At 49.7% G+C, this 20,569-nt stretch overlaps 1 protein-coding gene across 12 annotated transcripts in view; it reads right to left on the minus strand.

Annotated features, from left to right (window-relative positions):
• dock9b (dedicator of cytokinesis 9b) overlaps positions 1-20,569 on the minus strand; it is a 356,481-nt gene that overhangs the window by 20,541 nt on the left and 315,371 nt on the right. For all 12 annotated transcript variants that reach the window (XM_038819159.1, XM_038819160.1, XM_038819165.1 and 9 more), the window contains 4 exons: positions 17,213-17,326; positions 16,577-16,792; positions 12,505-12,562; positions 6,503-6,609 (listed from right to left, as the gene is read on the minus strand). In XM_038819159.1, the coding sequence (XP_038675087.1) occupies positions 6,503-6,609; positions 12,505-12,562; positions 16,577-16,792; positions 17,213-17,326 (495 nt within the window). The remainder of the gene's footprint in view (positions 1-6,502; positions 6,610-12,504; positions 12,563-16,576; positions 16,793-17,212; positions 17,327-20,569) is intronic.

A 20,569-nucleotide genomic window follows, 5' to 3' on the forward strand; every position in this document is an offset into this window, starting at 1 on the left:
GGACTCAGCTCCACTTTCCGGCCCGAACACCATAACCCTTAATCCCTTTATTCTTCAAAAAACTATCTATCTCTACCTTAAAAACATTTAATGAAGGAGCCTCAACTGCTTCACTGGGCAAGGAATTCCATAGATTCACAACCCTTTGGGTGAAGAAGTTCCTCCTAAACTCAGTCCTAAATCTACTTCCCCTTATTTTGAGGCTATGCCCCCTAGTTCTGCTTTCACCCGCCAGTGGAAACAACCTGACCGCATCTATCCTGTCTATTCCCTTCATAATTTTAAATGTTTCGATAAGATCCCCCCTCATCCTTCTAAATTCCAACGAGTACAGTCCCAGTCTACTCAACCTCTCCTCGTAATCGTAATTGTTCTCATTGAAATTTGATGTTTAAAATTGTTAAAATTATAAATGCTTCAATACAACATTTTCTAAAAAACACCTAATTAGTGGTCCTGTGACTCTCTCCCTCCACGTTTTATTAAACAAAGTAAATGTTTTGGTCTTTCAGGGTTCCATTCTGGGATCTTCCCGTCCAGTTATAACATCAACTGGGACGGTAAGATCAGTGAAGCAATTCTGTCTGTGCACAACGTAAAAATGTGCTGCCTCTTTAAAAAGAATTCCACATCAACTGGACTGAATGGATAAGAGATTATAAAATTCTCCCACCCCACACCCCTCTAACAGTGACCAACTCTCTGAAATGCAATATAAATGGCCGTCATCTCCGGTAGAGCCCTTCAATCGACCCCTTCATGGTGAATATGACCTCCTCGAGGTGCAAAGGTCCATTCGGCCCCCTAACCAGGCCAACGCACTCGGCGGCATTGCCAGCTTCCAACCCAACAGGATGCGCCTCTGCAACACCAACGAGGCGAAGGCAAGGTCAGTCCCCGTCCGCAGCTCTGGCACATCCAAAACTCCTAAGTTAGCCACCAAAGGACAGGGCTCCAGCTCAATATTTAGGATCGCAGGTATGGTGCTAAAAATGGACCGCCAAAATCCCACCAGCTTGGAACAGGACCAGAACATGTGTGTGAGGCGTGTGGGCCCTCTCGAACAGTGTTCACACCTATCCTCCACCCCCTCAAATAAACGCCTCCTCCGAGCCTCGTCAAGCGCGTCACATTCAGCTGGATCAGGCACAGTCTCGCACACGGAAACGTGGTGTGCACCCTCCACAGCCCCTCCCTCCACACCTCCTCCTCCAGTATTGGCTGCAACTCCGCCACCCATTCAGCCTTTACTCTTTCCACTAAACCAGGCATTGTCAAACACATGGACGCGACCCGCAGGTGGGTCACAGGCGGGTGTCGGAGCCGTCTATCGCTGCGCTCCTGATCACGCAAATCCGCGCGCAACGGCCGGAGCAGCTGGCTTTTAATAATGCCGGCTGCAAGCGGCCTTCAAAATGGCCAGGAACAGATAAAAGAAAGTCGGCCGCACTGTGTATGCGTGCCCGATCATCGGTGTGCATGCGCAAAACTTTGCGCATACGCATTGATGATTGGGCACGCATGCTCAGTGCGGCTGCATTTGTTTTTGGATGGTCGCAGCCTTTTTTTCCCCCAAGTTCTGGGGGCCAAAGAGACAAAGGGACCAGTGGGGCCAAAGGGACCCAAAACCATTTCCTCCATTTTTGTCAGCAACAAACAAGGGTCGAAATTCTCCGACCCCCCGCAGGGTCGGAGAATCGCCCGGGGCCGCCGAAAATCCCGCCCCCGCCGTGGCAGAAATTCTCCGCCGTCCGGGAATTAGCGGGGGCAGGAATCACGCCCCGTCGATCGGCGTGACGTCGGCGGCGATCGGCGAGGCCCCTGCAGCTATTCTCCGGCCCGCGATGGGCCGAAGTCCCGCCGCTGGGAGGCCTCTCCTGCCACCGAGGTTTGAACCACCTCTGGTGGCGGCCGGATCTGCAGCGCGACCGGGCCCCCGGGGTCCTGGGTGGGGGTGCGGGGCGATCAGACCCCAGGGGGTGCTCCACGGTGGCCAGGCCCGCGATCGGGGCCCACCGATCGGAGGGCGGGCCAGTGCCTTGGGGGCACTCTTTCTCTTCCGCCGCCGCCACGGCCTAAACCATGGCGGAAGCGGAAGGGAATCCCCCAGCGCGCATGCGCAAATCGGCGAAGGCCTTTCGGCCAGCCCCGGCGCCGGGCGTGAAAGGCCGCTGGTGCCGGTTTTGGCGGCAGTCGGCGTGGTGCCAACCGCTCCGGCGCAGGCCTAGCCCCCAAAGGTGTGGAGAATTCCGCACCTTTGGGGAGGCCCGACGCCGGAGTGGTTGACGCCACTCCCCTACGCCGGGACCCCCCCGCCCCTGCCGGGTAGGGGAGAATCCCGCCCCAGGAAAGAAAAAATGCTGGGTCACGCAGGTCGGTCGGCGTGGGTTGTGAAAGTCGGCCGGTGTGGGTCGCAAAGGTCAGCCAGCGCGTGAGAATGTTACCATGGACACTGGACCTCGGCTCCATGGAGGCTGGAGAAGCTGGGATGTTCTGGGAGCAGAAAACTAAGAGAGATTTTCAACGTTGGGTAGAGTTTTTGACCTGAACTGGCAAACACTGTCTAAAGTGACAGTGAAAGCAGTTTCAATGTCAACTTCAAAATGGGAGTTATGTCAATACATGAAAAGGAGAAAGAAATTGCAAAGCTATGGGGGAAGAACGTTGCGCCGGGAGGGGGGGGGGGTTTGGTGGGGAAGTGTGACTAACTGGATAGTTCCTTCACAGAGGCAGATCTCAGATGGGCTGAATGGTCTCCCTCTTCTTAACCTCCAAGCAAATGAATTTGGTAATGTGGCACTATGTAGGATCAATGCTGCAGCAGCACCCAGTCCACGCTGCTAGTGCGCAATGTCAAAGTTTTAAAAATAAATCTGCACAGTAAGCTTCCACTGCAATAAAGCGAAGATTTACCAGCAATTAATCGGTGGATAAGTATAACACTGTGCTGTAAATATAAATACCACATTATCAGCAGTCGTATTACAACACCAGGCACTGCAATAGGCAAAAAAAAAGAATCACATACAATAAATGCACAATAAATGCATAAACTGTTAAATAATGACAGCAACGTTTACAATATTAACAGTGTTACTGCAATCAGATGCTGAAACACAAACAGGACCCTAGCAAGAAAGAGATGATTCCATCTACCACACTCTGCAAGCCTGAAAAAGCAAAAGCAAATCCAATTGGCCATCAGCTATATTGAGGGGGGGGGCTTTTAAAAATATTTACATTTCCTCCCCCCCGGCCCCCAACGTCACCTCCATTCCTTTTTGCTTTTCCAATTGTTTCCTCAAGTCAGTAAAACTCATCCATGTTATTGCTACTTTCAGATTTAACCATCCTATGGTCTCACGGCTGGCCTAACGTAAATCCAAAATCTGTATGCCCCCCCCCCCATTGCCCCAAAAGCGCACTGAGACCTCTGTGCTCCTCCCATTCTGGTCTCCCACACGCCCCAGATTTTATTCGCTCCACCACTGGTGGATGTGCCATCAGCTATCTGGGCTCCAACTTCTGGAATTCCTTCCCTAAACCTTTCTGTCCCTCTCTCTCTCCTTTAAGACATTCATAACATCTATTTGGCAAAGCTGGGCTAATTCCTCATTATGAATTTTGGTGTCAGGTGTCTGATAACACTGCTGGGAAACACCCTGGGGTATTTTCAGTAAGATAGGGTGCAGGCAGCAGAGTGTCGGAGGGGACAGGTTTCCGGGCCGACCAGGAGAGCGCTGGAATAGTCAAGTTGGGAGGTAACAAAAGAATGGCCGAGGGTTTCAGTAGCAGCTGAGCTGAGGCGGGGACAGAGTCTGGCGATGCTCTGGAGGTGGAGGTCAGTGATTGGGCAGGTACAGGGAGAGAAGGCCAGTTCAGGGTTCAATAGGGCCACACCCATCACTTCCAGAAACCCAGCGAGCGCCCATCGTCCATTTCGTACAAGCCTCTCCGCTCCATCCCCATTGTGAAGGAGTTATTATGGGCAAAAAAATGTTTTCTAAACAGTCCACAGTGAACAGAAACTGAGAGAAGCAGGAACGAGGATGAAATGCAATGTTGGCAGAATTTAGCTCTCAGCATCTTGATAAGGATGATTGAGTGCATAATTCTCTGGAAGTTTCTAGATCTATCAGCACAGTACATGACTTAATTAGCTGGGAAGCACTTAGCAAAAACGCTTTATATAGCTCATCTGATTTTCCTCCTTTATCTGATGTTAGAAGCATGAGGAATGATTCATCAAACAACGGCGATGAATCATGTGCAAAGCCGGACTCTATTCTACTTTGGTGTCCCACACACCCCACTCAGTCCTTGCAGAGATACTAATGGCAAGAGCTTACTTAACACCACTGGCATTGGGCCTGACACACTGCAGTCTTCCCTCGCGTCACAATGAAGTAGTTGACTCAGAGGGAATTAATGACTGAAGTATCACTAAAATGCTAATGGTCAGTAATTCGAACACTTGAAATGAAATGAAAATGAAGTGAAAATCGCTTATTGTCACAAGTAGGCTTCAAATGAAGTTACTGTGAAAAGCCCCTAGTCGCCACATTCCGGTGCCTGTTCGGGGAGGCTGTTCTGGGAATTGAACCGTGCTGCTGGCCTGCTTTCAAAGCCAGCGATTTAGCCCTGTGCTAAACAACTGTGCATTGAAAATGTTCTGCCATAGCTGACAACATTTTAATTATGCTGATTATATTCTCAGCAATGATTAACTATTGGCACTCAATGCCCATCTCACAGGCAATTTGTGTTTTTAGAACTTTTGATAACTAAATTTGCAACTTCAGTCTTTTCTTATCAGCCTGGAGATTGCTTACAATGTACATTCTACATTTACTGATAGTAAGGTCAGCTGGAAAAATAGATATTACTCCTGTCAATATTGCAGTTATCAAGCTCCAATATTGTGAATTGCACTCCAGCACTGAGGGAGCGCTACACTGCTGGCAGTGTCATCCTTTGAGTAACACATTAAACCAGGTGCTCTCAGGCTGCTCTCTCAGGTGGATGTAAAAGATATCAGTGGATAATTTTGAAGAGAAGGGAGTTCTCTCTCACTAAATTCTGCCGGCGTTGCATTTCTTCCTTGTTCCAGCTCCCTTTGTTTCTCTCAGTTTCTGCTCACGGTGAGTTGTTTGGAAAACATTGGGCGGGATTCTCCGACCCCCCCCCCCGGGTCGGAGAATCGCCCAGGGCCGGCGTCAATCCCTCCCCCGCCGTGTCCCGAATTCTCCGCCCCCCCCCCCCCCGAGATTCGGCGGGGGCGGGAATCGTGGCGCGCCGGTTGGCGGGCCCCCTGCGGCGATTCTCCGGCCCGCGATGGGCCGAAGTCCCGCCGCTGTCAAGCCTCTCCCGCCGGCGTGGATTAAACCACCTACCTGACCGGTGGGATTGGAGGCGCGGGCGGGCGCCGGGGTCCCTGGGGGGGGGGGGGAAGCGCAGGCCGATCTGACCCCGGGGAGTGCCCCCACGGTGGCCTGGCCCGCGATCGGGGTCTACCGATCGGCGGGCAGGCCTGTGCCGTGGGGGCACTCTTTTTCTTCCACCTTCGCCATGGTCTTCACCATGGCGGGGGGTGGAAGAGACCCCCTCCCCTGCGTATGCGCCGGGATGATGTCAGCAGCACTGACGCTCCAGCGCATGCGCAGACTTACGCCGGCCGGCGAAATCCTTTCGGCCCCGGCTGGCGTGGCGCCAAAGGCCGTTCACGCCAGCCAGCGGAGTGGGAACCACTCTGGCGCGGGCCTAGCCCCTCAATGTGAGGGCTTGGCCCCCAAAGGTGCGATGCCAGAGTGGTGCACGCCATTCCAACACGCCGGGACCCCCACCCCGCCAGGTAGGGGCGAATCCCGGCCATTGTTTGCCCGTAATAGCTCCTTAATAATGGAGTTGGAGAGGAGAGAGTGGGGGTGAGTTTTTAAGACCGTAAGAGCATAAGATATAGGAGCAGAATTAGGCCACTCGGCCCATCGAGTCTCCTCCGCCATTCAATCATGGCCGACATTTTTTTCATCCCTATTCTCCTCCTGCCTTCGCCTCTAAGAAAAGATTGTCTGGTCATCATCACATCGCTGTTTGAATGAGCTTTCTGCGTGGAAACTGACTGTCGCATTTCCTACATTACGACAGTGATCACACTTCAAAAATACTTTGAAGTAGAAGTTGGAAAGGGCTTTGGGATGTCCTGAGGTTGTGAAAGGATTTTCCTCCTCCCAGGGAACCTCATTATTCCGAAATACAATGTAAAACGCTCCATCTGGCATGAATTTCTTGCCACGTTACAACACGGGAATAAACACAGTAGCACAGACCCAACACATCCATTGTGTCAAAAACATACCCGGGCATGAAGATTCCAGCAAAGCAAGTAGCTGTAAGCAGTGACTGAAGGACAAAGGTACACGCAGACAGCAAAAACAGCAGCAAACAACTCTTAATACTGAAAACTGCCACGTTAAAAGTTACGGTTCGGTCCGGGTTAACTCACTTCATTGTAGTGGACGTCCTGCATTCCTACATCCTCCATCATTGCTGCCTCCTCATCTATGTTGGGTGTGATCATCTTGAAAGCGGTGCAGCCTTGTTTAAATATGCCTGGGGAAAAACAAGTGCAATGTGACAATACATTTGCCCGAACTACTCTTCTTGGTATTATCTATATTTCATATATTGTATTCGTAAGCAGTGATAACCTCCAACACTGATTATACTGCTCGAGATATCACCTGCCCTCGCAGGTGGACAGAACCTGTTCTTTTCTCCCTCATGTGTTTATCTAGTTCCCTCTTAACTATGTCTAAACCATTCACTTCACCAATTCCGGGGATAGCATGTTCCACATTCTTACCATTCCCCGGGTAAAGACGTTTCTCCTGAATGGATTTATTAGTGATTATCTCATATTGATCATCCCGAGCTTTGGTCTCCCCTCGCCGACAAGTAGAAACATCTTCTCTACGACTACCTGATCAAACCATTCTTAATTTTAAAAAACTCTATCAGGTCATCCCTAAGTCATCTCTTTCCCAGAGTGAAGATTCCGGCCTGTTTTATTATCCCTAATGATTAGAAACTCTCAATTCTGGTATCTTCCGAGTGGATTCTTACGATGCCTGATTTGGATCTCAAGATTATGCAACCAAGTCCAAAGGGATAAAATGCACGGCAAACAACAGTCAGTAAATAACAGTTCAAACATTTCAGCCAAAGTTTTGTTTGATGTTGTTCATAAAAATCAAGAAAGAGCATAGAGGAAGGATTCAATCTTAGCGGGAATTGGAAAGCAGGTTTCAGCTGTCAAAGTTTGGAGAATCATTTGTTAATCCAATATGGCGCGTTTCATTAAGAGTGTTTGTGTATGGAGCAGCACTTCCTTATCTGAGGGAACTTTGCATTCAACAAATATGGCTTAACCATAACTTGTCACCACTGACAATAAAATAACAGCAATAACTTGCATTTATACAGCACCATGAACAGGGTTGAAAAATGTCCCCAAACACTTCAAGGGGGCATTAAGTGACAAATTAGAAACTGGCCGTCATTCAGTGGACTCACGTTAAAGTCCCCTCTCACCCCCCCCCCCTCTTCCAGGCAAGCCCTCCTCCCCTCCCCCCACTCCCGACCCCTCCCCCTGATAGTGCCAACCTGGCACCTGGGCACACTGGCACTGCCCCAGCCAGCCTGGCACTGGCAAGCTGACCAGTTGCCGGGGGAATATCAGGGCGCCGCCCTGCCCTGTGTCCGCTCACCTGGGAGCCCCCCCCCCCCCCCCCCCCCCCCCCCCCCCTCCCTCCCTCCCATGTGCCAATAAGCCTGGTCTAAGATTGTGGGAACCAGTACTAAACAGAGTCCTGACAAGATCTCCGAGGCACGGGCTGTGAGTCCCGGGCGGTGGGTGACTCCAGTGAGCCCTGAGGCTGATTTAAATATTTAGGCCTGGATCACGCCCAACAAGTGGCAGACGGAGTGAGTCAGGTGACTTGTGCGCGGTTTCAGCATGATCCACCCCCACCGAGCGCAACAAAGTCGCTGAATCATTCCCACTGAGTCACTTACGGAGATTGAGGCAGATGACCAAATACTTCGTCAAAGGGGTAGTTTTAAACAGCACCTCAAAGGAGCAGGGAGAGATTTAGGGGTGGAATTCTAGATGTAGGCCCCAGGGAGCTGTAGGCAGGACGGTGGAGTGATAAAAAATGAGAATGCTCAAGAAGCCAAAGGTATCTGAGTGCAGATATCTGGTAGGGCTGGAGGATGTTATGAAGATTCTTTGAAAATAAAGAAGTACCCAATTATTTTTTTTTTCCACTTCAAGGGGAATTTAGCCTGGCCAATCCACCTACCCTGCACATCTTTGGGTTGTGGGGGTGAGACCCACGCAAACTCTATATGTGCAAACACCACACGGACAGTGACCCGGGGTTGAACCCGGGTCCTCGGCGCCGTGAGGCAGCAGCGCTAACCACTGCGCCACCGTGACGCCCCTTGGAAGATAATGAGGCCATGATAGAATTTGAAAACAAAGGGTTGGAATTTTTAAAATTGAGTTATTGCTAGGCCGGGGAGCCCCTGTAGATCAGCGAGTGGCCTGGGCGGTGGGTCGTGGAAAATCGGCGCAAGTTAGGAGACTGACGATTGCCTCAATTTAACCAACACTGTAAATTAACAGGGAAACGCTCAGCAAGTTGAAGATATCAGATTGTATCAACATACTGTGTCAACAGGAAATGGTTGGCCATTTGAATCGCTAAATTTACCAATATTGCTCACCAGACAATTCAAAAAGTTTTAAATGTTTGTACAAAATGTTCCAAATCCCAGTTCCACAGAGTGTGCAGTTGCTTAAATTTCTGATAAATACGTCAACGGTAGAGATAATTTCAATCTATCAAAAGAGTGCATGTGCTGCGTTACAAATTGCACCCCACCAGAGTAACATTTATTTTCTCAGCGGCAGGTGGCAACACAGGGGTCTCACAGGTTTAAATGCGTTCACGGACCAAATTGTTTGAAGCTATCTGAATCCTGTCATCCTCAGTGAAAAGTGTTTTGGAGAGCTTAGGAAGTCAAATCAATCTGTGGGAGGCAACTGCTGTGTAAAACAGCTAGCAAAATCTTTTTTTAAAATATGAATTTAGAGTACCCATTTCTCCCCCCCCCCCCCCCCCCCAATTAAGGGGCAATTTAGCGTGGCTAATCCACCTAACCTGCACATCTTTGGGTTGTGGGGGCGAAACCCACACAAACACGGGGAGAATGTGCAAACTCCACACGGACAGTGACCCAGAGCCGGGATTCGAACCCGGGTCCTCGGCGCCGTGAGGCAGCAGTGCTAACCACTGCGCCGCCGTGCTGCCCTAACAGCCAGCAAAATCTTGGATTATAAAAAGCAAAGACTGCAGGAAACACGATGAGAATATTTAAATTAAGAAGGTTTGGCGGGCACAAAGTAGTCAGAAATATTTGACCTGATACAAGATACAAAGACAAGTTGACTCGAGTACGACTCGTAGATTCAGACAAAGTGTAAAGTGAATATTATTTTGCCGAGAGTGCAGTTGACTTTTGAGATCCTTTGCTCTTCATTCTTCGGATGAGTGTGTTGGAAATGCCAGCATTTATTGTCCATCCTTGTCTGCCTTTGAGGAGGTGGTGGTGAGACATCTTCTCGAATCATGTGGTGTAGGTACATCCACAATTTCTACACCAAGTTTGATGTTGAAGAATGTGAGGCCGCTTCAGAGAGGAGCGAATCACATTGCTGTAGATCGGGGATACTGGTGAGCCAATCCGATAGTTTCACGACCATCATTGATCATTATTATTAGTTATCCCAGACTTATTAATAAATTGAGTTAAATGTTTCTTTAAACATCTTCCACTGTTCTTCTGTTGCTTTACCCATGCGCAGGTTCTCCTAGGTTATTGTGGACAGTCTCCGTTTCATCCCATTAACATCAGCTTCACCTAAATCTAAAATTCTAGTTGTGGATTTGTGCTTTTCACTTTCAAACATGACATTGAACTCAATCATGTTATGATCACTATTTGATAAATGTTCACGCACAATTACGTTACTAATTAAATCCAGCCCATTACTCATTACTAAATCCAATATTGCTTGTCCCGTTGTTGTCATAGATGATCATAGAATTTACAGTGCAGAAGGAGGCCATTCGGCCCATCGAGTCTGCACCGGCTCTTGGAAAGAGCACCCTACCCAAGGTCAACACCTCCACCCTACCCCCATAACCCAGTAACCCCACCCAACACTAAGGGCAATTTTGGACACTAAGGGCAATTTATCATGGCCAATCCACCTAACCTGCACATCTTTGGACTGTGGGAGGAAACCGGAGCACCCGGAGGAAACCCACGCACAAACGGGGAGGATGTGCAGACGCCGCACAGACAGTGACCCAAGCCGGAATCGAACCTGGTACCCTGGAGCTGTGAAGCAATTGTGCTATCCACAATGCTACCGTGCTGCAGGACATATTGGATAAGCAGCTTCTATTTTTCCTAAATGGGCAAGAACCTTAAAAGAAAAATGCGTCATTGTCTACAATTACTCGGGCAGGAAGAAGGCAGTTGAAATAGAACTTTGGCCGTGATTCAGCCCGGCTCGACGTGTGAATCGTGGGAGGTCCAAATCGGGCTTCGCGGCAGGTGCCGAGCCGATAGCGAGTCACCCGATTTGCAGCGCCCAGTGGGATCTTGATCACGGCCAGCCATGAGGCTACTTTAAATATAGCCAGGCACCAGGTTGGCACTGCCAAGGGTCAGGGCTGAAGGGGGGGGGGGGGTGGCATGCCTATCAAAGGAGGGATCAAGGGGATACGAATGGTGGGAGGGGGCGAAAGGGGACGTATGAAGAGACCTCATAAAGATTGGGGGGTTAAGGGGGGGGTGGATCCTTAAAGAGGGGTGGGGGGAACCTGACAAGGGGAGGGAGGGTGTGGGGGACCCTCAATCTCACTTAGAGATCAGGTCACCCTTTCAGAATGACGCCCCAATATCCGAGGAGCCGGTCTCACCGGCGAGTTCAGCTCCTCACTGCTGAAAAGTGTGGGAGATACTCCCCAAGGCTCAAAGAAGCGACTCAACGTGGGTGAATCCAGGTCCGTAAATCACCCAAAAAGCCGCTGGCAAACACCTGCCAAAATTACACATAGAAATGTTTTGGATGAATCGCTGCCCATTTCTTTGTTTGGTAGAAAGAAAAATCAAAATTGAAATTCTCATCATTTTAACTTTCCAACTATAAGGAATTCTAGCTCCTCACGTACATTTTAGTCCAGGGAGCAGTTACACGACCCACTCAATATAACGAGTATTTCCTGGTTCAATGTTATTGGTACTTTGCTACGTTCACATTTCAGTGTGAGACAGAACTCCCATCAGTACAAGTCTTCACTGACCTAACAGCGAATAACCAGATTAAAAACAGACTTCACCAACATCAGGTTGTCATCAATGTTCTGTTCGATTTGTGTGTGTGTGTGTGTGGGGGGGGGGGGGGGGGGGGGGGGGGGGGGGGTTTGTAAAAGTAAATGATTAAATTTATCTAATTAAAGCTGGATGGACCATGGGCTAATAAAGTTTCTGATAATGTGCAAACTGAACAACCAGCTTACAGTATATTTACATTCGCCAATGTTAGAACCATAGATGAACTCCGTTCTCAGCCTGGGTTCAGACCTCAGATTCCGTTGCACTTAACACTTAACCAATCCTTGAGAAGCAAAAAGGTCAGTCATCGTTCAATAGGCCGTCTCTCTCACATCCAAGGCAAAACATCTGAGGTTCCATAGAACCACAGAATCCCTACAGTGCAGAAGGAGGTCATTGGCCCCATCGGGCCTACACCGGATGAAAGAGCATCCTACCTAGGCCCACACCACCACCCTATCCCCATAACCCCACCTAACCTGCACATCTTTGGGCTGTGGGAGGAAACCGGAGCACCCGGAGGAAACCCACGCAGACACGGGGAGGATGTGCAGACTCCACACAGTCACCCAAGGCCAGAATTGAACCTGGGTCCCTGGTGCTGTGAGGTAGCAGCGCTAACCACTGTGCCACCAGAGACCTGAGCGCAACGTCCAGCCCGACACCCCCAGTGAAGCACTGAGGGAGTGCTGCACTGTTGGAGGAGCCATCTTTCAGATGAGAAGTGAAACCGAGGCCTTGTCTGCCCCTCAGGCTCTATACCGAAGGGGAGCTGGGAAAATATTTATCCCTCAATCAACATCATTCAAAAAAATACTTATTTTGTCGGCTTAGAGGTCTTGCTGTGCCCAACACATTGCCTACATTTCAACAGTGACTGAACTTCAAAAGCACTTCATTGACTGTGAAGAATTTTGGAGCATCCTGTGACCAAGAAAGGCACTATATAAATGGAAGTTCTTTCCTCCTCTAAGGTGGCGGCAACTACTAACTGACCCAAAAGACCCTTTCAACAGAAGCATACGAGGACTTTACCTTTCCTTTTGAGATACTCAGTTACGAGTGCAGCAACGTGAATATAGCACATGGCAGCCTGAAAAGAAGAGAACAATTAGCAAGTTTAAATTAAAATGACATTTGGGAAAATATACAACTGGAAGAATAATAATAAAATAATTGAGATAATAGTTGGCAGTCGGTTCCAGGTAATAATGAGGTTGATCATATTGAAGATCGTGGGCGCGATCTAATGGAAAAGTTTCGGAGTGTCATTTGTGGCGGGTTCCCCAGGGGGGTTTCCCGTCTGCCGGCGAGTTCCCACGCCTACTCAATGACACTTTGTCACTTTTCTGGGCCCTGGGGAGATTCTCACCGGTTTAGGCCACACTTAGAATTATTTTTAGCACTGGGGAGTTGAACTCAGAGATCGGGCCGCCATTTTGAACGGGTGCTCCAATCTCGAAGTGAGCTTGTGGGATTTCCACAACACCAGACCCCCCCCCCCCCCCCCCCCCCCACCCCCCAATACACATGGGCATTACACCCCCCCCCCCCCCCCCCAAAGTGAGGACATCCCGATATGGGACCCTGCCCCCCCCTCCTTCAATCCCCCCTATGATCCCCTTACAGGCCCCTCCCTTCCAGGACCCCCACCCATCACCCCTCAACATCCCAGAGGCCCCTCCTTAACCAACTGCACCCCCACCATCCTTCATGCCTCCCTCCACCCTCCTTTCATGGGCATGGCCGCCCTCGGGCTCTGGCCCTTGGCAGTGCTGCTGTGGCACCTGGGCGCCCTTGCACTGCCTCTCTGCCAAGGTGCCAGTCTGCCAGTGCCAAGGTGCTCACTTTCCAGGGTGATAGTGCCACCCTGCACTATCCCTGGCCACCCAGAGATGCGGCCAGTAGATCTCGCCCCATGTTTCTGCACAGACTTCAGTGAAATGGTTTAATTCAGGGATTCAGCCGATGTGCTCCTGACATCGGGCCTCAAGTTCTATCAGCAACAAACCAGGTGTAATGAACTCCAATTGGCTTTATTGGTTGGCCAATTGGAGTATGAGCTCCCTCAATGATAGCTCATTGAGGGGGCCCTTATAATCACCTGTGTAGGCTTTGTGAGCCAGTCTTAAGTTGACTGGAATGCTAGAAACACTGTTTGTAGCTGCTCCTGTAATATCGTTATTGTAAATAAATATTGGTGTGGTGACGGAACTCCTGCCTCCCGTGGATTATTACACCAGGCAAATCCGAACCCCAGGCAGCTCTCTGGAGATGAGGGTCTTCGATGTTTGTTGCCATGGGACTTGGGCCTTGACCTCCTCCCATCAGATTCCTGCTCCAACAGGAAGACTATAGCTAGCCTTTGTGACTGGACATCACTGGCATTCCCCCCACGGAGACAGTTACCATCCCGATCTCCCCATTTGAAAGTCTGTGGAACACCTGTATCTGTTACACTTTGTTGCTGTGTTGATGGGAATTGTGTCACATGGTGAAAACGGGAGCAGGTTCGATAAATAATTCCTGGGCCCATGAGCAACCCTGTAGCAGAGGAACCCCCTTATACCCCATCAGCCAACATTTACAGTTAACTGGGGAGAACCCAACATCAAACTTAATGAATCACAGAATGATTACAGCACAGAAGGAAGCCATTTCTCCCAGTAGGTCCTTGCTGGCTCTCTGCAAAAGCACCTCGGCTAGTCCCACTCCCTCGCTCTTTCCCTGTTTGTCCAATTCCCTTTTGAAAGCCACGACTAAGCCAACCTTCACCAGACTCTCAAGCAGCACATTCACATCCTCACCATTCTCTTGTGTAAAAAGGTATTCCCGAAAACCGCTTTTAGCTTTTTTGGGCGCGAATCTCGGCCATGTTGGGCTCTCGCTTGAGCGCAACGAGGCCGGAAGATGCAGAGAAAGCCCTCCAGCCAGCCTATCGAAAGTCTCCACGCCGTGTGAGATTCTCACGCCGATCAGTGCTGGTCCCAACAAACGTGGGCCAGGCGGAATGGCATCTGGGGGGTGGGGGCGTATCCAAGGCCATCGGCGGCCCCCAGGTGGTCAGGGTAAGTGCAGGGTGGCTCCCTGGCCTTCCCTCTGGAACGTGGGCACCTTCGCACTGCCAGGCCAACAGGACCACTGCCTGGCTGCCAGGGTGGCAGTGCAAGACTGCCAAAGTGCCAGGGTGGCACTGCCAAAGGTCAGGGGGGTCATGTCCATAAAATGAGGGTGGATTTAGAGGGTGGGGGAGTGCAGGACAGGTACGTAGAGGCCTCTGGGAGGTTAGAGGGGTGATGGGTAGGGGTCCTGGAAAGGAGAGGATGCTATAAGGGGGCATCCTTATAGTCCTTTTTTTGTGAAGAAGGGGGACCCCCAGGGACTCCCTAGCGGAGTGTCATTACTTGGGGCGGGGAGGGGGGGGGGGGGTTGTGGTAGTGCGCATGTGTGTGAAGGGTGACATTGTCCATGAGTTGGGAGTGTGAAGCTCACTTAGAGATCAGGGCACCTTTTCAAATGGTGGCCTGATCTCGGAGTTCAGCTCCCCAGTGCTAAAAATGATTCTAAGTGTGGCCTAAACTGGCGAGAAACTCTCCAGGGCCCAAAATAGTGACTAAGTGCCATTGAATATCAGTGGGGAACTCGCCGACAGAGCCGGCGGGAAACTCCCTGAAAAACCCGCCGGGGGCAGCACGGTAGCATGGTGGTTAGCATAAATGCTTCACAGCTCCAGGGTCCCAGGTTCGGTTCCCGGCTGGGTCACTGTCTGTGTGGAGTCTGCACGTCCTCCCCGTGTGTGCGTGGGTTTCCTCCGGGTGCTCCGGTTTCCTCCCACAGTCCAAAGATGTGCGGGTTAGGTGGATTGGCCATGCTAAATTGCCCGTAGTGTCCTAATAGTAAGGTTAAGGGGGGAGTTGTTGGGTTACGGGTATAGGGTGGATACATGGGTTTGAGTAGGGTGATCATTGCTCGGCACAACATTGAGGGCCGAAGGGCCTGTTCTGTGCTGTACTGTTCTATGTTCTATAACCTAGAAATGTTTGGGGAGAATTGGGCCCTTTGCCAACCGTTTTAAATCTATGGCGTCTCCTCTCAACCCTTCTGCCAATGACAACAGTTTCTCTCAATCTACCCGCTCAGGGTTTTGAATATCTCCATCAGACCTCCTCTCAACCTTCTCTTCTCAAACAAAAACAGTCCCAGCTTCTCCCAATGTATCCGCTTGACTGCAGTCCCTTATCCCTTGGAAGGCAGAATTTGTCCGATTTTAAAATCGACACTGGCCCATGTAATTTTGCACGTCCACATATAGTCCAAGCCAACATTCACGAAGAAGAACATTTCTCTTTTAACGCTGGGAGGATTTATTTACACATCCTGTTCTACGTTGCAATCCTGGATTGAGGGAAACACACTCCGAGGGTTGTGGGTTCAAGCCCCCCTCCCCACCCCAGACAACTTGAGGAAATGACGCAGGCTGACACGCCAGGGCAGCATCGAGAGAGTGCTGCACTGTCAGTGGTGCTGGGCTAGATTCTCCGTCGTCGGGATGCTCCATTTTGCCGGCAGCCCGGGGATTTCCCGACGCCGTGGGGCGGAGAATCCAGCTCGCTGACTTTCAGATGGCGTCTTCAATCGAGACCACGGGCGGGATTTTCCCGCTTGCCGCGCCACATTTCTGCCTCACCCTGCCGGCGGGATGCTCCGTTACGCCGGCCGGTCAATGGGGTTTCCCATTGTGGGGCAGCCCCACGCCGTCGGGAAACCCCCGGGCTGCCGGCAAAACGGAGAATCCTGCCGGCGGAGAATCCCGCCCCACATCTTTCCCCTCAGGCGGATATAGGAGATCCCATGGCCACTGTTTTGAGGAAGTGCTGGGGGAATTCTTAATGGTGCCTCGATCAATGTTCATCCGTTAATCAACACCTCATTTATTTACTTATTTATCGCATTGCTATTTGTGGGATCTTGCTGTGCACACGCTGGCGGCCAGGTTTTCTACATTTCATCAATTCAGAAGTACTTTATTGGCTGTTAAGTACTTTGAGATGCCCTGAGGGTGAGTCAGGTGCTGTAGGCAAGAGAACGACGGTCTGGTTAAAATCACCTCAGACAGATCTCCATTCTTAACATGGATCTTGGCCATGCTGTCCAGCCAGGTCTTCCTCAGCTCTGGGGTGCTGGCGTAGGACTTTGCCAAACTGTACTGAAGATCCACAAGCATTTCCGGATCATTCTCGTGCTCTTTCATTTGAGCAGTAGCCATTAGCACTGTACGAATACGCTTAGTCAAATCTTTCACCTCAGACGGGAATCCTGTGGCCTGCAATCAAAGATACACGTGGTTTTACTGAGTCCCATGTGCAGGTTATTCTCAAAATCCTGTCCACGCTGTTAATTCCCGCTACTCGGGGATGGTGGTGCAATCACACTTTCTATTTAAAACAAACATTTCTTTACACAGACGTTCTTCATTAGCTGCATCAGAATTCATGTGCAACAAACTACAGTTGAACAAAGTGGGAGGTAACATCTCATCAACCTGTTTCGGCCATATTATGATCACGCCTCCCATGGCGATCGAGTCCTGTAGTGGGTCTCGAACCTGACGTTTCTGACCCAGAGGCAGTGATGCGACCCACTGCACCACAAGGCCCCTGATTATCAAACACATACACACACAAAAATTAAATGGCAGTAATCGTTCTGGTATTAAACCATTAAATAGTGATAAACTGCTCACCTTTACAGATCTGTCACAATTGGCACAGTTGTTGATGATAGCTAAAGATTGCTGGAACCTGGTCCCTCCAATGCCAACCACATCTGCTATTAACTGACTCACTGCGATGATCACCTGCAGAAAATAATATAATCACTTGGAAGCCAAATGCAACATGACCCAATGCCCTTATTACACCATTGGATACATGCTATTGTTTTGCTTCACACAGGCCTCCTCCCACCCTCTTCATCTCCATTCGCATATTCATCTACTGCTGCCTCCTCCACACGTTCACTGAGCTTCCCTATAAACCTGCATCAAAAACGGCCAATTCTCCCTGGTGACCAGGGTCAACGTTCGTCCCTCAACAAAATCGCTAAAAAACGGATTATCTGGTTATTATTGATAATTGGTTCTCATGTCAGGCGGTGAAGTATAAAACTAGATGCAAATCCTTTCTTGATACAGTAGTTCATTTGTTTCCACAATGCTGCCGTACATCTGTCTGCCTCCTACCTATTATCTCACCCAGTGTCCCAGCGGTCCAACTTTATATGTGCTCAAGCTATTTGTTTAACCATAACAATTAACACAGTGTGATAGTATTGCTGTTTGTGGATCTTCCTTGGCACAAATTGGCTTCTAGTTTTCTTATATTATAATAGTGAATACAATTAAAATGTGCTTCATTGGCTGTTAAGTGCTTTGGGGCTTTGCCTGTCTTTCAGTTTGATGCTTCTATGCTTTAGAATCGACCGTTCCATGTGACAGTGAATCGCACTTTCCCAACAACCATCACGGGTGCTTCTTCCCAGAGTCTCTCTTTTAGTTATTCGTGGGAAGTGAGCGTCGCTGACTAGGCCAGGTGGTGGTGAGCTGTCTTCTTGAACCACCGCAGACCATGTGGTGTAGGTACATCCACAGTGCTGTTAGGGAGTTCCAGGATTTTGACCCAGCGATAGTAACCCAGTGAAGGAACGGCAATATATTTCCAAGTCAGGACGGTATGTGTGTTGGAAGGGAACCAGGGTTGACCCCTGGCTTGGTGGTAATGGTAGAATGGGGGATATGCTGGGCCATGAGGTTACAGATTGTGGTTGAGTACACTTCTGCTGCTGCTGATGACCCACAGCGCTTCATGGATTCGCAGTCTTGACCTGTTAGATCTGTTCTAAGTCTATCCCATTTAGCACAGTGGTAGTTCCACACAACACGATGGAGGGTATCCTCAATGTGAAGACAGGCGTTTGTCTCCAGAAGGACTTTGTGCTGGTCACTCCTGCCGATACAGTCATGGACAGATACATCCGCAGCAGGCAGGTTGGTGAGGATGAGGTCAAATAGGTTTGTCCCTCTTGTTGGTTTCCTCACCAACTACCACTGACCCAGTCTAGCAGCCACGTCCTTTAGAACTCGGCCAACTGAGCCAGGTAGGTCATCTTGGTGACGGACATTGATATTTCCCACGCAGAGTACATTCTGCACCCGTTTCACCCTCAATATTTCCTGCAAGTGGTGTTCAACATGGAGGAGTATTGATTCATCAGTGAGGGGGAGGGGGAGGGGGAGAGGGGGGGGGGGGCAAGATATGGTAATCAGCAGGAAGTTACCTGGCTGATGTTTGACTGGAGGCCATGAGAATTCATGTAGATAATGAGCTGTCCAGAGCAACTCCATCCAATTGGTGCAGCGGCTTCTAGGTGAATAAGGAGGACAAGGTTGGCAGGCTGAGTTTGCTGTTGTCTCCAGTGCCTTAGTCGATGCAGGACAGCCCATCAGGTTTGAGTCCCTTTAGACTTTTTAGTGGTTTGATAATACTGGGCAAAAAGTCAACCACATTGCCGTGGGTCTGCAGCCACATGTAGGCTATACCAGCAAGGCAGACTTCCTTCCCTAACGACATTAGTGAATTCGATGGGTTCTAATGACAATCAACTGGAATACATGGTCATCCAAATTTCGCCACTTGCCGTGGTGGGATTGAAACGCTGGTCCCCAGAGCTGGGTCTTTATATTACGAGTCCAGCAACAATACCACTACAGCACTGCCTCCCCACAATTAAAATTCAACACAATAGCCCCCGATACTGCCAGAAATAATGCGCTAAAGGTTATGCATTATTCCGCTCAACAAAGCTTGTTCCTATTTGAACTGCTGATGTTACAAGTGTATTTCTTTTCTGCAGATGGATTAACAACAGGTTTAAACACTCACTGACTTGGACCGAGCCTCTGAGCAGCTCCACTCTTCCCACCTGAAGTGACCAATTTTAACCGACAATGGGGCAGCAGGGTAGCAAGGGGCAGCAGGGTAGCATGGTGGTTAGCATAAATGCTTCACAGCTCCAGGGTCCCAGGTTCGATTCTGGCTGGGTCACTGTCTGTGTGGAGTCTGCACGTCCTCCCCCTGTGTGCGTGGGTTTCCTCCGGGTGCTCCGGTTTCCTCCCACAGTCCAAAGATGTGCGGGTTAGGTGGATTGGCCATGCTAAATTGCCCGTAGTGTCCTAATAAAAGTAAGGTTAAGGGGGGGGTTGTTGGGTTACGGGTATAGGGTGGATACGTGGGTTTGAGTAGGGTGATCATGGCTCGGCACAACATTGAGGGCCGAAGGGCCTGTTCTGTGCTGTACTGTTCTATGTTCTATGTTCTAATGTTTTCTAAGCGACCCGATTTTACTTTCCACTGAAGCCAGTAAGTGATTTTGGTCAAGTATTAAATCCGGATTCCAACCAATCTTTGGGGAGGTGGAGGGGGGACGTCACATCCAGGGAGCCGGTTAAAATTAGTCCCGTACTCTCCTGTTGCTTATCTAGTGGTGGGATTAGGATCCGAGACAATTTCAAATTCCAGGCATGGTGCAGCAACATTAAGCTGTTCCAGACGAGATACAGCACAATTAGCTGACAAGTGCGATTCACCTCACTTAATTCAAATGGTCTGTACTGATCGCTGAACAGCAAATTCCCTCTGTTCTGGGTTATTTGGATTCCTCAGTTCAAAATATCCAATTTGAGTTTTCACTGCACCATTCTATTATTCACAGACTGGAAATGTTCAACCCTCGTGCCTTGTTCTGAACCACCCGGGAGATTGAGAAGCCTGAAGTTCCTCATGGCTTCCTCCGCTGCAATGCTGCAGCCAATCAGAGTCAACTTCCCAACCAATCAGCACCCTTTTCTGAACACATTATTGCGATTATTTGCAATTTGGTATCCTGGTGTTTGTCCTGATGAGTGCAAGGTGCAAAGCTTCAGCAACATGTTTCTTTTCACCAATATTTTCAGACCTTTCGTTCAGAGACTCATGGGCCAAACACTCTGCTTAAGTCTTCCCAGTGATTGGGCTCATTTTCCTTTGTTCTTACGGTATCTCAG

This window comes from Scyliorhinus canicula, chromosome 14, assembly GCF_902713615.1.
Source record: "Scyliorhinus canicula chromosome 14, sScyCan1.1, whole genome shotgun sequence".
NCBI classification, from domain to species: Eukaryota; Metazoa; Chordata; class Chondrichthyes; order Carcharhiniformes; family Scyliorhinidae; genus Scyliorhinus; species Scyliorhinus canicula.